The following is a 17,526-nucleotide window of genomic DNA, read 5'->3' as shown; positions in this document are numbered from 1 at the left end:
ACTGTGCCTTGGCATCCTCGTGGCTCAGATAGGCTAAAAAAAACAGCCTCGAGTCCTTTTACTGCTAGAGAGGAGCTGGTGCCAAGCAGGTGATGCCCGTGGCACAGGGCATGTGTGTCCCCAGCCTGCCTCTGGCCACACAGAGATGCTGCTTATCCCCCAGACTTATTTTAAAGCTGGAGCTGCAAAAATTGCCGATTTCCCTCTTTCAGAAGTGCTTTATTGATCCTGCTGTCTTGCTAAGGGCAGGAATTCATCCCCCGCCTGCCGGTCCCTCTGTGCAGTGTGAGTGTTATTTGTGGTATCCCACACAACAACAAACACCTATTTATAGCTGAGCATTCTTGGAAGGGGCTTTTGGTACCTTGTTTGCTGCAGGGAATTTTCTCTCTTGCAGGGGTGCTGCAATCCAGGGAGATGCCTGGATGGAGGCAGAGCATGTGGCAGGTCCATTCCCACGTGGATGGCCGGTGTCCTGCTCTAGTGGCAGCAGGGTCCTGACCAAACAGGGCATCTCCCTCCTGAGAATCATTTTCCCAGGAGTTGTGGCTGCAGATCTGTTATTTTGCTTTTTGACCTGCCTGTCTCCCAGGAAAATCTCCCTTTCATTGATCCGACCCTCCTGGGCTCATTGCAGGGCTAATGATCAAGTGTAACAGCACTGGTTTAACCTCTGCTTTCTCTCCTCCTGCTCAGTGTCAGCATTATGAAGCACCACTTAAAATATAAGCCCAGGCAGTCCATTATTTTAATCTTTATTACATCTGAATGTACAGCAGCTCCTCCTGAGGGAAAACACTGCATTTGATGCTCAGCAGAGTGGGTTTAGCTGGGAAACACCGTCCCAACGCTTTGGGAAATGCCAAAATCCCTGCACTGGGGGAAACTCTGCACACAGGGCTCACAGACAGCCCCCCAGGGCTCGTTTCTCAGGGCACCCACAGCACAAACACCTCCCCCAGCAGCAGAGTCCTGATTCTGGAAGGGAGCTGCATTCCTCTTACCTCCTGATTCCCATGTAAACTGCTGTTTGCATGATTTATACCCCATGGCAGGCAAAGTCCAGGATTCGTGCCCAAAGAAGCCTCTCGTGGATGAGGGATGGAGACAGGCAAAGCTGTGGGCTCCCTGTGCCCCCAAAACTTGGCTGGGGGCTGAGCATCTCCCCACCCACAACTCCGTGGTGCATCTGGAGATCCATGTGGGGCCATCACAAGACAAGAAAGAGCTGCCTGCAAGCAATGCCAGTCCCAGCCCATCCCCAAGGTAAGCCTCTGTGCAAAAAAGGTACCTGGATAAACCTTCCATGAGAAAAGTGCCTGGTTAGACCCTCCACGAGTCCATTTTTGACTTGTGCATTAAATGAACAGGGAGTGAGTTTGTTGGATCAGCCAGGGTGGGCATTGGCTGCAGTGGGATTTTTCCCTTGTTTTCTGGGTTAGTCATAGGTTTGTTTATTTTTTTAGAGGTTGTTTTTTTATTATTATTATTATTCATCTGTTGCAATCACAGCAGACGCATCATTTCACAGCCCTACATGGAAATCCAAGGCCAAGGAACTATTTTTAGCGCCCAGAACGTCTCCCCTAAATGTATTAACTTTGGAAGAGTAAATATTAAATGTGCTCTCATCACATTAGAGGCGTTTATGCAGAAGTACAACACCAGCGGTTTTAATGGTTAGGGGAAATTATGTTATACCACCAGCACTTAATCAAACACAATAAAACAAGGTCTTACTGCAATTCTTCCAGGAAAAGCTGAAGGAAAATTAATTCCTTTCCACATCCGTGGCTGATGATTTACTGACACTGGGGTGCATTTGCCCCATTAGGATTTATGGTGGCACTTGCAATCCTTATGCAAAACATATAGGGGCTGGCCTAACATTTATTCTGCAATTAAATTGAAATGATTCCTTGGCTGCTCGCTCCAGATCGAGGTACTCAGCACCACCTGTGATGAGGACACCGCAGGCAAACCGCAAGGGAGCAACACAGGGAAACCCTCTGTGCTCCAAGTGCCTATAAATATATGTTATTGCTAAGAAGGGCTTTTTCTGCCTTTATTGGGGAATCATTTCTCAGGCTGGGCTGTAGGAGAAGGGTGATGTGGTGCTGCTGGGAAAGGTGAGTTGGGAAAGGGGGTTGCTGGTTGAGGTCAAACCACGACAGGCAGGCTGACCTCACTCCCTGCTTGATGGAATCACACTCTTTAGTATCTCCCTGCCTAAGACAGGTGAAAAACTTATTACAGAAGACTGAACTGGCTTTGGACAGGCGGGTTCATGCACGATGCTGTGGGCATCGTGCCTGCACTGTGGGGTTTTGGGGACCAGCCAGGAGTTTGAGTTCATCACTGGGGTGCCTCGAGAGCTGTGAGCAATAACACAGCCCAGTAATGAAATCCTTCCCTTGCAATGAACTGCTCCTTTGCCTTTTCCTTTCAGTGACATATGAGCCCGTGACAGTTTAAGGTGAGTTTCTTCCGCTCACCCCTCAGAAGACCCATCTCAGATTGATGGGTTTTGTGCTGCCTTCACCAGGCACTGTGATTTCCCCAATTAATCACTTTGCTAATAAATTGCACCAAGTATGTCTATTAAACAGCTCATTTTCCTTCAGCAGCTTGGGCACTTGGACAATTCTACAGAAGAAAAATGTGCCAGGAAATGCCATGAAGGCAGAAAAAAAGAGCCATTCTTTGATGACTCCAGTACTTGCTGAAACAAGGCTGCACCCTTGCCTTTGGCCTCCAAGCCAGCCAAGTATTCACAGGAAGATGTGGATCCCCTTCAAGTTTTTAAAGCTGTGCTCTCACCACACTCCACAGGTTGGGCCCATCAACCCCAGCCCACAGCAGCAGTCACAGAAAGGGTTGGAAGGGACCCTATTTAGTTCCAATCCCCTTCCACAGGCAGGGATGCCACTCACTAGATCAGGTTGCTAGTCGGTATCAGCAGGAGCACAAGGAGTGTCTGGCAAACAGCAACACAGTGCTGGAGTAATTTGGATTTCACAGCTTGCCTTTGCTCCCACGAATAGCAAATCTAGCAGCGTTTTTCCCTGCCTGCTACCCCAGCTCCTGGTGCAAGAAGCTGATCCTCTGAGCATCCCAGCTCACAGCAGAGCTTTCCCCCTGTGGGTTTCGCTCCAAATCTGCAAAACAAGACTTAAATCTCCGGGAGAAAGGTGGTTACCTCGAATTAGAGAAACTTTTGGGCTTGGGGGACTCTGAGAGCATCCTCTTGCTCGGGCTTGCCCTTCCAGCTGTGACAAATGTCTCCAACTGCTTTTTCCAAGGGGCTGGCTGAGGTCTGGGATGGAAATGTAAATGGAAATGCAACGGGAAGTTGAGGAATTTGCTATTCACAGGCAGAGTGGCTGCACCAGCAGGGCTGACCCAGCATCCCTGGGATGCTCCATGGGCTCTCCTGTCCCTGAGTGAGTTTGCTCTGTGCCACTGGCTCACTCCAACCACACGAGGTACACAGAAAACACTGCTTTATTGACTGCATTTGCCAACACATTGAGGAATGCAAAGGGGTTTTTCATAAGCAATGGGCCATGGTCCCAATGTGTATTAAAGCATACACTGTATCTAAACAGGATGAAAATAATGGCAGACAGAGCTATTCCAAGGCAACACAAATAGCATGCATAATACAGTCTCACACAGAACGAGTTTGATAACATTATATTGCTTTAAGGATTAACTAACATGGAAAATGTACAAAAAGGAGAAATAGGTTTTTGCATTAATGAAAAATACATTTTTTCTCTACAAAGGAATTTCTAATACAAGAAAATAAATATTGCAACATAAGCCAAAAATAATTTAAAATTGCTCTTTTCAATATATTTTCAATAGTTCTCTTTTGTATTAACAAATGGCACATCACGTTCTTTGAAACAAAGAAAACAGAAGGGTTTCTCCTCCTGCGACATTCATATCGTTTCCTGTAACTGATGTGAAGTGGGTTGTTTTGTGTGTGGAATGGTGCAAACTGGGGGGGGATTTCCTTAAAGAACAACCAAACCTCACGGCCTGCCCTGCAGCAGCATCATCTTCCTGCATCCTGCATCCCACCCAGCTGTGCTGTGCGTCCCACCTCGGGGCGGGCTCCGTGGGACAGCAGGCATCCTAACCCCAAAAAACAGGTGCAAGTGAAAAAAAAAAAAAAAAACCAAACCAGAAAATGGAAAGGAAAAATAAAACTGAAAGACGGGTGTGGGGAAAATGGGAGCGTGGAATGGGAGCTGTCCTCGGGAAACTCCCACGGCCATCAGGGCTGGGGCTGGTGTGGGGCTGTGCTCCATCAGGGCATGATGCCTTGTGCATCCTCACCTCAACAGCTGCTGCTTCTCCAAGGAAACAGGTGCTCTTACAGTGCAAATGTCGATTCCTGCAGATTATACATCTTAAAAGACAACATTTCTCTACTAAAATAAACCTTTTTTTTTTTTCTTCTTCTTCTCTCTATTCATTTCAAAATACATTTACATTAACATCAAAAATATTTTCCTTGTGCATTTTCTCTCCAGAACACCAGACTCCCCCTGCTCCGAGGACGCACCAGGCAGGGGATGCTCCGGGGTGGCCCCAGCCATCCCACCAACCCCTTTCCTCCTCTCTATTCCCACCATCCCATTCCTCTCCCTGTGCCCCACCAGCCCCCCCTCAGCTTTCCCCACCTAAATGCCATCTCCTGATGGCAAAACACGATGCCTGATGCTTTTGGGAGTGTTTCAAACTGGTTTATTGCCCCGTGCTGGTGGTGCAGGGTTGGTTGTTCTTTAAAGTGTCCCCCCTTTTTGCTTTCCTGTACTGAGAAGACAAGTAGTGCAGAAGCTGATGAATGGAGCTGTGTACAGCGAAATTTGTGGATTGCTTTTTTTTTTTAACCATAATTGAGTGAAGCACACGGAAGCAAGATTCATTAAAAGGCAGCATATTGATTATTGTTATGACTCTTATACTAGGATACTGGAGCTAAAGCTAGCAAGCCTGATAAGATAAACTAAGTCCTATTTACTGTATTTAACATTATCCGAACATACTGAGCCTTAATTAATGAGCAGATTTTCATTTCCAACCTCAGTGGATTATGCTAATTTATAACAAAGGTGGTTCCCGTTTTGTTGGTTTTTTGCCGTGGTTTTTTTTTTGTTTGTTTGTTTGTTTTCCTTTTTTTATTTTTTTTTCCCCTGTTTTCCCCCCACTAATAACTTGTGTCGCATTTTTCCCACCTGAGGAAGATCCCTCCCCAGGCACGGTCAGTCTCAGCCGGGGGGAGCGTTTTGGTGTGGGCAGGGCTGGGCAATCCCACCCGGAGCCCCCGCGCCGCTCCGCTCGCCGTGCCTGGGATCAGCTGGGCTGCAGTTTGACCAATCATAAGGACTTTGGAAGGCTGATAAAAGATGATCTACTCTAAAACACCGATCGAAAAAGAGTCTCAGAGTTTCAAAAAGAAAGCTCACAGTGAAATGAGCAAAAAAGCATCAGAAACCAAAACGGCAGGATGCGGTCTCGGAGCAGCAGCATCCCTCGGAGCAAGCTTGGAACCTAACGCCGCAGCAGTGTGGTATGAGTGTGTCTTTAGTCCTTGGTTGCTAAAATAACTTCCAATTTTTATTTTTTTCATAGTGACAAGTTTCCGGTTTCTGGCTGTGCTGCTTGACTGTCAAAATATTTCTTTGGCATCCACAAAATTCTTTGACTGATTGGTTTGACAATTGCAAGGTTTGTTTGTTTAGTGATGGGTTTAACCGGTTGCAGAAGTGTCCCAGGTTTGGGTTGGTTTTGTTTGTGATTTTTTTTTTTTTTAGTTTTTTTTTTTTACATTTTTTATTTTTAAAAAACAACAACAACAAAAGTTTCAGTGAATTCCTTTTTTTTTTTTTTTTGTTCCCTGAGCTCACACTGGGGTCACTCCAATAAAACACGTAGCATGACTTAACTGTGACCTTTGAAGCCAAAACCGAAGTAATGGTGCAATTAAGTGCAAACATGGAAATTCGCCTGACTTATAGGTAACATGGGCTTTTAAACAACATTTAAGGCTTATTGGGGACATTTTATGCATTAAATTATTGTAATATTTATAATGTCAGCTTCTGTGAATCACCCCTCCACAACGAGTCAACAGCTTGTAACCAGGATTTAAGGAATTAAAAAAAAAAAAAAAAAAACAAACCCAAAGGATGGAGAGGAATAAATTCACCATTTCCACTGTAGCGTTTGGTAGGAAAACACAACGGTGATGCCAAGGGTTGCCTTTTCCCCTCGGTGATGGCACGTTTGGCCTCGGGGCCATCGTTTTGGTGTGCAAAGGGGACTGCAAACGTGCCGGCCTGGTGTGGTGGGACCACAGGCAGAAAAAAATCACTCAACTTCGCAGGTGACACCAACCCTGACTCTCCACGGTGGTTTTAAAGGATGCTTTTCTCCTCCACCCTGCCCCACGCTTCCATTTTCCAGCTTGCTGCCAGCTGATCCATTCACCTGAGTAAATCACTTCAGTTTTCCTAACGACCTCAGCAAGGGCAAGGGGGGAAATTTTGCATCCTGGCCCCTGGACGGATCCCAACCAGATGGAAAGGTGAGGGGAAAAATAAAGACCGAGGGGTGTTTTTTCCTAAAACTAGAAATGCAACATCGCTCTCCTCCACCCCAAGCGTTTTCCTCCAACAAGCTTTTTTGTGCTTTAGTCATTAATTATTTTAGTATCGCTTATTTTGCTTCCTCGTCTCCGCGCACACACGGGCGGGAATTTCCCCTCCCACAGCTGGTCACTGCCGGACCCTCTGCTCGCTCCCTGCTCTGAGGGCAACCGTCCCGGGCAGGAACCCGCCCCTCATTAAATAATGCCCGTTAATTGAACTGTCATCCCCTGCAGAAAGCACAGGTACCGGCACCCTCCACCCTCCGGGCACCCTCGGCATCGGTCCCGCCGGGCGCCGGCTCGCGTTCCTGGGGAGCGGGGTCTGGCAGGGAGCCGGGGAGGGACCACTGCTGTCACAGTCATCGATGGCGGTGAAGCTGAAGCTGTATCTCAGGCGTATCGAGAAGAGAAGGACAACAGTGCTGAACTTCCAACTATATACACACATTAAAAACCCCCCTCGCCGTGACGCCGGGCAGAAATGGGACATGGCAGTTGGAACTGGGTTGAAGAGGCCTCGAGGGGCCGGCGCGGCGGCGGGAGGAGTTAGGACGCCAGGATGCTCATCCTGACGATGTCCTCGCCGGCCGCGTCCAGCTGGCCCCGCTGGGCCCGGCCGCCGCGGGGCTCCCCGTCCGAGTCGCTCATCTCGGCGTCGGAGAAGTAGCCGTCCGTGTCGGCGTCGAAGCGACGCAGGGGAGCTCCGCCGGCGCCCTCGGGCTTGGGGGGCTGCGAGCGCCGCGCCCCCCGGCTCTCCTTTGGTAATTTGAACCGCACGATGGTTTTGGGGCTACCTACGGAGTCAGGCACTTTGGCCGCGGGGCTGGGCTCGGGCTGAGCGCAGCGCGGCGTCTCCTCCTCCTCCTCCTCCTCCTCGTCCTCCCTGCTGACGCAGCCCCGTGTCCCGGCAGGGGGGTGAGGCTCGCTGGCTTTCTGGAGAGAGCCCTTCTTGGCCGCCCTTTTGGCCTCGCCCGTCCCTCTGCGGTCGCTGGGAAGCTTCGCCGCCCCTTTCTCCGACTTGCTCGGCCTGGAATCCAGAGCGAAGGGCTTGGCGGGATCATCCGACAAGCTGCTGGCGTTGTTAGTCCAGGGCTCCGAGCCCTCCGGGTGGCCCCCGCCCACGGCGGGGGGGCTGCTCCTCGGCAGCTTTTTCTTAGTGTTCGTTCTCGTTCTGCTTTTCACTTTCTTTGTGGCCTCGCTCTGCCTGAACGGGGACCTGAGGGAATGGTCCATCATGAAGCTCAGCAAGGTCTCCTCGTCCTGGAGGAGCTCCTCGGAGAGGCCGGGGGTGCTGTCCTCGTGGTGGGCGTTGTTGAGGGACCACTCGCTCATGGCCATGTTCTCCGCGGTGATCTGCACCGACTGCGCCAGCCAGCTGTTGAAGAAGGTCCCGTCGATGGGGAAGGAGGTTGACAAGCCTGGAAAAAAACAAGAATGGAAGATCTGGCTCAGAAGCCGGGAACAGCCACATTGTCCTCCACCACCACCACCACCACCAACTTCACTGGAACTCCCCAGCACCGGAGGAACTCTCAAAAGGTCAACTCTAAACAGCACACCAGGACAGAGGAGGGTTTACTCCAGCACTGATGCTGAATTTGGGGTTCACTGAGGTCACAGCACGACAACCTGAGTTGTCCCTCACACGCAACACTCCGTGAACCTCCCTGAATCCAAATCAAGCATCTTTCTTCAGCGAAGATGTCAAGCAACGACCCACCCCAGCACGGGGGCAAATACATTCCCCTGCAAAGGTGGCAGACAAACAATTCAAGAATTTGCTGAAAAATTTGGTGACAGAGCGGGATTTGTGCTCAGGCAGTACATGCCAGGAGGACTCCCAGCCCACGTGCTGTGCTCGCCATCGCTGTGCAGCAGGGAGGACATGGGGGAGCAGCCCCACCTCGGGCTGGGTAAGTCTGATTTTATCCCCCAAAAGCGAAAGTCATGCTCCAGCAGCACACCACAGGTTTTGTAACACATTCTCCCAATCCAGGGGTCACAGGGGGGATTTTACACTCCCTGCCCCTCCGAGGACCATCTTCTGGACCCAGTCTCTCTCACAGGACCTGGATAATTCAGGTTGATTTCCACAAGGGAGAGGTGGAAGGTGTAACTCCAGCATGTACGTGCAGGAGGGATCAGGGGCTGGGACTCTTCAACCCTGCTCCCCAAAGCAGGGAGTCTCCAGCAGTCTCCGTGCCCATAAAATCAGACTTACCCAGTTGTCCCAATACAGTTTCGTTGACTGATTTCCTTTTCTCTGTCTTCTCAGGGCTATTTTTTCTACCATCTCTTCCTTTCCTTCTCGGGTCACTTTTCTTACCCTTTGTCCTCTTCCCAGTTTGTTCTGGCATTTTTTAGGAGAGAAAGGAAAACGCCGTGTGAGATGAGGCATCGGGGACGCTGCGGTGAACAAGTTCCCCTGGGGACACCCCACAGTGGAGACCTGGAGCAGACCTGCAAGCAACTCCAACACAGAGGGGGGACAACAGCCACTTTTTGGAGAGCTGCAGGCTCTGGTCTATGTATTTTAGGAAAATATGAATCCTGTAGGTTATATAAAAAAGAGGTTTGGGCCTTGGAGAGGAGCTTTGGGGTGAGGACTCACAGAGGAGGAACCCCAAATCCTGCTTGGACACCTGCCAGGAGGCTGATCTTGACTCGATTTGACCTTTCAGCAACAGCAGCTGCTCACACTCAAACTGTGCAGGGGTGATAAAAAAAACCCCAAATGACAGAAGTACATGGAGTGGGAAAAATGACCAGGAGAGTCCATGGAAAGGCAGGGATCAAACTCTTAGCCACACAGACATTCACCTAAAAATCAGCATTTCCTAAATGGCTTTGAACCCCTGCTGGATTTATTCCTCCTGGGTAAACAGGACAAATGCCCTAAAAAGTACAACCTGCATTGCCAAGTAAAATACTTACAACAGTTTTTACTTCCTTTCTTAGGCCAATGTCCCCCAGAAGTCCATGCTAAAAGTTCTAATAATTTTCAGAGGGGGAAGGATATTGCCCTTAAACCAAAATGTGGGTGGCTGATAGAAGTGGAGGCGAGCCAGGCAGTTTTTCAGAGTCTGGCCCATAGGCTGAGCAATGATTTTAAGGGAGAAATGGGTTTATTGTGTCAGCCAGCAGCAAATCCTCACCAGGCTTGGCAGAGAGGCCAAGGAGTGGCTGGGTCAGAGGGAGTAACCCCAGCTCCCCCCTTGCTGTGGCAGTGGAAATGTACTGGGTGAGCCGGGCGGGGAATCTGCATTGCACCTGCCTGATTACAGAGGATTTACAGCTCTGGGGGCTGCTGAGCCAGGAACCCCTCCTGACCCAAGGAAGAAAGAAAAGCAAAGGCAAACCCGGCGTTTGCCGCGTTCCTGCCAAGGAACGGGAGGAAGGCAGACACATTTTTCACTTCGCTTACAAAATCAAAATCTTAAACTTTGTTTAGACAGCACAACGGGGCTGAAGAGAAACCCGAGCAGCACTTTCTGAGGAGGAACCTGTCAAAATAGTAGCCGTGTTTCAAAGCCAGACACTGTTTACTTTTCACTCCGTGCAAGAAAAATACAGGGAGGAGAGGGGGGTTCATTTTACATGGGCAGTTCTCGCTGATTTTATTAAGAATCTTCTGCTTAAATGATCATCTGACAGCGGGAAAAATAAACCCCTCCTGTTCTGAGTTTTGTGTGGGAGCCAGTCCAAAAAAACCTTTGTGCCAAAACCATCTTTGGAACAGATCTCGGTCGATGGCTACTGTAACAGGAGTTAAAAACTGGCCCCATCTGGGTGGAATAACGGGGACTTCTTCCTTTCTCCAAGGAACCCCAGGTAAGGAGAGCAGCCCTGTCAGGAGCTGTTGGGGGGGGGATGGAACCATCCCCTGCTTCCATACCACTAAGTACTTTGTAATGCTGGAAAATTGAGCAGTGAGTTATCCAAAGCTTTGGTCCCACTGGGTGCTGAGTGTCTGCAGCTCTAGGACCCATCACCTGGCAAGGGAACTCCTCCCAAGCTCAGGAGACTCCATGGGCTGACAACAAAAGGAATTCAGATCCCCAGTGTGCCCCTGGCACATTGGGGACCCACATGCCCAAACCACCTGGAGATGCCAGGACCAAATCCCTGCAGCTGGGCCCTTTCTATGGCAGCAGCAACTCCTGGGAGCTGGGTCCCAGAGGGAGCAGTCAGGCCCTGCTCAGGCTCAATCAGAAAGTCCATCCCAGGAGAGACAAGCAGCTCATCCCAGTTGGTTCAGAGTGGAAAATGAATGGGCAAACACCAGCCAGGTGGGGCAGGAGAGAAGAGCATCTGCATCCCAGGGTCTGAAGGGATCCCTGCACATCAGTCCCCAGCTGGGCCACCCTCTCAGCTGGGGGTTTGTCTCTGATCACTCACCTTTGGGCAGAACAAACACCATGGGAACAGCAGCCGTGCTTTTCCTCAAGTACACACAACATTTTGGGGAAAGGCAATTGCACAGCACTGGCACTGGGCAGTGCAGATAACCCTGAAACACCATCAGAAGAGCCCCAACACAGCTCCCCATCACTGGTTGGCATCTACAACCCACTGGCAAGGCCCTGGCTCAGCTCTCCCTTGGAGGATTTGCCAGCTCCTACCCCATCACTGCATCAGAGAGAGCGTCAGGCATGCACTGGTGGTCAGACTGCCCAAGGCATTTTGGGGAACACAGGCCCCCAGGGGCATTTCCAGCTATCTAACACCTTGTCTGCAAGGGAGGTAAGCTCAAAACCCCTTCCTGGCACACTACCCTGTGCCTGTCTCCTCCTGAGAGCTGCAAATGCTGAACTGGCTTCACCCAGCTGAACATCCCAAGGTCCCCTGTGATCTCCCTGAAAGCCAGAGAACCCAGCATGGCACCTGCCCTCAGGATCTGAGCTTGTTCTTCTTGTCTTCTATTTGTATTCCTGAGCTGGACCTCCCACCCCACCCCACCACTGCCGGGAGCACCACCCGGCACAGATATCCTGGCTGACAGGGAATGGATGTGCAGCGCTGGGAACAGCTGGGAATGCCATTTTCCGTGTGCTCAGCCGGTTCAGTGAGGATGCAGAGCAACACACAGTGTCACAGGGACCGGGATTTACAGGTCCCACATCTCCCTGGAGCAAACCCTGGGGTCCAGCCACCCCTGTCCCCATCGCTGCCTGGCTTTGGCCATCCCGAGGAATTCGCAGGGGCCTGAGTCACAAACATCCCAACACACACACTCCTCAGCCTCCAAAACTTCAGTGAAAAGAGACTTTTGTCAAGGAAAGCTCAGCCCAGACGGTTCCTGAAGAAACCCCAGCCATGTGACGGTTTCAAACACAACTCCAAAGCCACAAACACAACAACCGTCGGAAGCGGCTGCCAAAGCGCCAGATGCTGCTGCTGGAAAAACTGCTCTGCAGCCATGGGGTCTGCTCTGCCCTGCCACCAAAGGGAAAGGAGGGGAAGGAGGAGGGAGCAGGAGCTGTGGGCTCCGGCACTGCTTGTGCAAAAGGGAAAAAAAAAAGTAGGACAAAAGGAAACCCAACTTTATTTCGGTTCCTTCCTAAAAGCTGCCAGAGGCTTTGCGTGCAGCAGCACGATCTCCGCTAATGGGAACGTGAAGCAGAGAGCTGCAGCCCTTCAGAGCCGAAGGAGTTGGTCTCCTGGAGCAACAGGCCCCCCACCAGCAGCTTAACCCCTGATTCCTGACAGAGCCAAAGGCAAATGCAAAGAGCCCGAAGCCAGGGAAGCAGCTGCCACGGACCAGGACCTGCCACCTCCTCCCAAACAGCCCCAGCTCCACCAAAGGCACCAAACACTGCCTCAGCATCCCCACCTAAGCAAAGGCTTGGTCTTTCTGACTGATTCCCAGGGAGAGGAGGATCAGGAGGGGTCTGTGAAAACAGGAACTCCGGCACACTGATCATCCAGGGGGCAGCTCTGGCTTCCTTGGGGTGGGGGGCTTGGGCACCCAACTTTGGCTTCAGAGGATGGCAGGGACAGCGGCTGCAAGAGCAAGCTCTGGGAAGCAGTACTGACCTGGGTAAAGCTCCTTCTCAATGAGCTTCATCTGGAGATGGAAGATCTGCTCCTGCAGTTTACAAATGGTGTGTTTCATTTTCTCCCGTCTCGTCACCATGTAACAGAGATTTCTTACCTACAGAAACACAAGAAACAGCGTCTGGTTTAGGCAGGGTCAAAACAGGTCCCCTCAAGTGGTGTTGCTGCTTCTGCTGCCCAGGGAAATCCCCACTCCCTGGGATTGGGTCCTCTTCACCTCACCATCATCTGCGTTCCACCAGAACTCCTACCAGGGCCCTTTGGACTAGCAGTGAGGGCTCTCGATCCCAACTGTGTAACACATATGGGAAAAAGCATGTGGTGAATGATTCCAAGCCTAAACCTCCCTGTTGTGACCCCAGTGATGCTGGCCCAGGTCAGCAGCCAGTGCAGCTCCCTACCTCGAATCTGCCCCCTCTGTTTGGTTACTCACCCTTGCTCCACATCTACCTGCAAAATCCCTGCTGCATTTCGTCCCAGCCCAAGAAATTTCCCTCACCACTGCGCTGGGGTTGGAACCAGGTGATCTTTGAGGTCCCTCCCAACCCAACCCAACCCATCCTGTGATTCTGTGAAGCTCTAAACACAAACAGCAAAGCACAAGATGAAAACTGTTCACACGCAGCAGTGGCTCAACCCCGCTCATCACAGGGGGCTGCTGATAAACACCCCAGCAGCATGAGATGACAGGGCTACTGCTGATACCTGCTGGTACCTGCCTCCTGACAAGTTTCATGCCATGCCTTTGCCAGCCCCACGCAGGGGTGGCTGGAGAGCCAGGCTCTGGCAGCACTGAGGCTCTGGGAGGAAGTGGAGGCTTTTGGCTGCAGAACAGAAATGCTGATGGCAGCTAACAGGATTGGACAGCATTTACTCAGCTTTCTGATGCTCTGAAAGAGCAGAGCTGCCTGTAATAAGGTAAGGAGGAGGTGGCCTGAATGGGGGCATGGGATTCACGGGCAGGAACGCGTGTGGGTGTGTCCACACTCGTGTGTGATCCTGATGCCTTCGATTCCTCCCCCCTCTCATCTTCAAACCCCTCTCTGCAGAGTACTGTCACTGTCCCTGCGTGGTCAGGAGGTTTTGTGCCTCTCACAGTGACAGAGCAAGACAGGACATTGTCCTGTGCTCACCTGGTATTTGCCCCCAAAAAGCTGTGAGGGCAAAAGGACAACTGCAGCCATCCTTTAATGACGCTGGTCTTACCTAAGGATAATTTGGGAATGCTTAGGGATATGGGAGAAAAAGCTGCTCTTTTTTTTGTTGTTGTTTTTTGAATTCCCCAGCTGTAAATACAAGGCAATGAGCTATAGAGCGTATTTTACTATGTTATCTCTTTTTTTCATTCTGGATTGGAGAAAACATCAAACTGAAATTTCTTTATGAAGAAAACAACTGCCTCTGGCAACCTGAATCTCCAAGTGTTTGGTGGTATCTCTTCCCTATGATTTGATATTCCTGGAAGAAAACATTCCTTTAGCTTTGCTTAGAGACTGCTGGTATTTACCCACACTTGCACAGCTCAACACCACCCAGTGCTGCTTCCCCAAGCCAAGCTTAGACGCTGGTGTGAAAGCCTGGAAAACTACAGCTTTTTGTTCAAGTTAATTTCAACACCCAGCCCTCGGGAAAAAGCTTTAAAAAAAATGCAAAGAGGGTTAAAAAAGGCCAAAAAGAAAACGTATAGGGGGGAATGTATTAGGATTCCCAGGCAATAGGTTAAATTTTCTGACACTGTGAAGTGCAGAAACGACAGGGGGTAAGAAATGGCAGAGGGAAACACCATCACCCTGGATGTCCCCATGTCATCTGCTCTGCCGCTTCTGCCTCCCCGGCTCTTGGATCCAGAGACTACTATCAGCCCTGAAATCACTCCCATTTCCAGATTAATTGCTGAAAACACTAAAATCCAACTTGATGCCCCATGGACACCCTCTGAAAGCCACCCCCTCCAGGCTGCTTGTCTCCAATCCCAACCTGACTTGATTCCTCACAGTCTGTATGTGAAGCCAGGCAGGATCAGACACCTGGGATGCACTGGGAACAGTTGGATCTCAACCTACATCACCCATACGAGCACTGGACTTTGATCCAGCTGGTGTTTATTGTTCCTCTCTTGGAAGCAGAACAAACAGCTCTTCCACGGCCAGGCGGTGAAACCCGGCAGGGAGTTGCTAAGCTAGGGCTGAACGCCGATGGGCACACCCCCCAGAGCCTGGAGGCAACTCTGGAAAATGGGAAATCCGGTAAAACACTTGAGTTTTGACACAAAGAAATCAAAGAGGAGCTGCTGTGAGCAAAGCGTGGTACCCGGGGATGCACAGTGGCTCGCTGCAGCTGGGGAAGCAGGCTGGGAACAAGGGGAAGCAGTGGGAGGCAGAGCAGCCTGGGTTAGATTTACAATGTGCAGCAGATGAGGGGGGAAAAGGGAGTTGAACCCGTCACCCTCGGATGGGCAGCTGCAGCCTTGTTGCCACGGCCTGGTGATGGAGACCTGCTAAGGGTGGCAGCCCCACACAGAGAGGGAAACACGATGGGGGAAAGGCAGGAACAAAGCAGGGACAGACTGGCAGAGTGATGGCAGCAGTGACTACAGGGATGCAGGCAGACAGGACCATAGAGAAGACATTAATAGCTTCAAATCCAATTGCTTTTACACAGGAGAAGGCTCTCAGGCTCCAGGATGCACTGGGAGGTGGGTGCAGGAAGGAACCAGGGCGGGCTGGTCCAGAGCTGAAACCCCACCTGGACATGAATGCAGCGCCCACCCCCACCACCTTTCTACCCATGGGTTAAATTCTGCCACAGACCCTCAGCAGCTCGGAGAGAAGGTTCAGGGACATGCAGGGGCAGCATCCCCACCCATCCTTCACCTCCCAGGGAGCAGCAGCACCCCCAGCCCCCTCACCTCCAGCCTGCCTCTTCCCCATCCCTTCCTGCCTTTTCCCCACCCCTGCTCCTGCCCTCCACACAAGCAGCCTGGGTGGGTGTCCACAGGGCATCACATCATTTTTAGTGTCTTCAGCAACTAATCTGGTGGAAGTGGTTGTGGTTTTGGGGCTGACAGTGGTGCAGCCATGACAGCCACGTGCACAGAGAGCAGCAGGGAGCAAGCCCAGCCCGGGGAGCTCCAGCACCACTTGAGCGCTGCTGCTCCACCAATGCCCTCAGCCAAAAAGCTGCTCCCTTCCCCTGTGGATGGGAGGATTCAAGGATGCCCTGCACCACGGGGACCTGCAGCTGCCTGCATGCTCTGTCTGCATCCTCTGGCACGGCTCTGCCTCCGCCAGCAGCTCCCTGAGGAGCCGACCCACTTTCGGCTGCGGCAGGGCAGGGAATGCCCAGTCCCACTGGCCCTGCTCTCACTCCTGCCTTTCACACGTCTTGGATGTTTAATGGAAGCAAATGATGACACATTCCTGTGCCTTGCTGCTGGAAAGCATCTGAGAGGCAACACAGGGTAATTTTGAGCTTTCAGACTATTCAGACATAGTGGACATAAACTGCAGCATCATCTGCCTCCCATCCACCCAGCCCTGCTGAGGCACTCTCACTGCACACATTTGTTATTCTGAACCCCCAGCTGAGACCAACACTAACTTACTCCATCAGTGTCAGTGTTTTGGCAGGGCTGATGTACACACACTGAGCACTGCTACGTTTCTGAATGAAGATGAAAGGACGTAGATTTTAAGGGGGTCAGACTTAGCCGGGGAGGGGACAGGGCTTGTGCTGTCCACAGCCCCCAGCAGACACTGCAGCAGCCCTGATGGAGCACGTGGGGTACAGACTGAAGGAAAGGCTCTACTCACCCTCTCCAGGTCTTGCCTGAGGTGCATGAAGAGCTTTAGGCGTCGGTAGAGAACATCCTGCTCCTGCTGAGCCAAGTTGTCCACTTCGTCCGTTTTTGGTGTCAGCAGCGGTTTGTTGGAATTTGCTTTCCTCTTTAGCTTCCAGTACTGGTAGACAAAATCCACCAGCGATTCGCTCAGGTCGAGGTTCTCCGCCACCTCCGAGGGCTTCACGAGTTCGTAGAAGTCCTCCTCCAGCTGCTGGAGCTTCTGCTTCCGCAGCGTCACCTTCTCCAAGTCCAGCTGGGCTTGGTCGGGCTCTGTCCGTGCCTCCTCGGGCAGCTTGGTGGCACCGGTGCTGTGCTCGAGGCAGAAGGACTTGAACTTCACCTCGTCGTTGTCTGCCAGGATGGTCCGCATGTCCAGGTTGTGGTCGAAGGCGCAGGTGACGTGGAACGCGGTGACGCAGGCGGGCATGGAGCACTGCGGGGCAGGGACAGGGCTCAGGGACAGGCAGAGCACCGACCAACCCAACGGGCAGCAAGTGCTGCCCACGAGCCCAGGAGAGCCACCCGGGTGACCCCTGCCCAAGCGACGGGTGCTCCGTGACACCCGCGCTGCCCCAGCCCTGCACGCCCAAAAGCCCAACACCAGAAACTCAAGCAGAACCCCAGGGTTCAAAAGGTTATCAGTGGGCACCTTCCCACCTCACCCTCCTTTAATCCTTCCCTGAGACAGGCCCTGCTCATCTCCCACCTGCCACAACCAGGAGCTTCCAAAAGGTTCTCCCAACGAGACACGTCAAAGGCCAAAGAACAGAACCGGCCTACGGGACGCTCCGAGAATGTCAATTTGTTTCTCCTGATGGACAAGTGCTCATCTTTATTTCACCCTCAAGCTACTCCCCTCTGTTACCACCATTAAGGCCAACATGCCATTTTCATTGGAAGCACGGATAACATGGCAAGGTTTATTTGTGCACATGGGATCTAAGCAGCAGCCAATGCTCCCAAA

The 17,526-nt window shown here is 51.6% G+C and overlaps 1 protein-coding gene across 2 annotated transcripts in view; it reads right to left on the bottom strand.

The window, feature by feature from the left end:
• Positions 1-4,847: 4,847 nt before the first annotated feature.
• Positions 4,848-17,526, bottom strand: part of JADE2 (jade family PHD finger 2) — a 66,748-nt gene continuing 54,069 nt past the window's right edge. The window contains exons 9-12 of one of the 2 annotated variants that reach the window (XM_027896490.1): positions 16,534-16,995; positions 12,701-12,818; positions 8,886-9,014; positions 4,848-8,082 (exon numbers count right to left, since the gene is read on the bottom strand). In XM_027896490.1, the coding sequence (XP_027752291.1) occupies positions 7,211-8,082; positions 8,886-9,014; positions 12,701-12,818; positions 16,534-16,995 (1,581 nt within the window). In that variant the 3' untranslated portion in view covers positions 4,848-7,210. The remainder of the gene's footprint in view (positions 8,083-8,885; positions 9,015-12,700; positions 12,819-16,533; positions 16,996-17,526) is intronic. The other variant, XM_027896491.1, reaches the window with a different exon arrangement.

This window comes from Empidonax traillii, unplaced genomic scaffold, assembly GCF_003031625.1.
Source record: "Empidonax traillii isolate 1590-97213 ecotype Southwest subspecies unplaced genomic scaffold, ASM303162v1 scaffold499:size456302, whole genome shotgun sequence".
In the NCBI taxonomy this organism is placed as follows: Eukaryota; Metazoa; Chordata; class Aves; order Passeriformes; family Tyrannidae; genus Empidonax; species Empidonax traillii.
The sequence above is the reverse complement of the archived record's forward strand: the minus strand, read 5'-3'. Positions and strand labels throughout refer to the sequence as shown.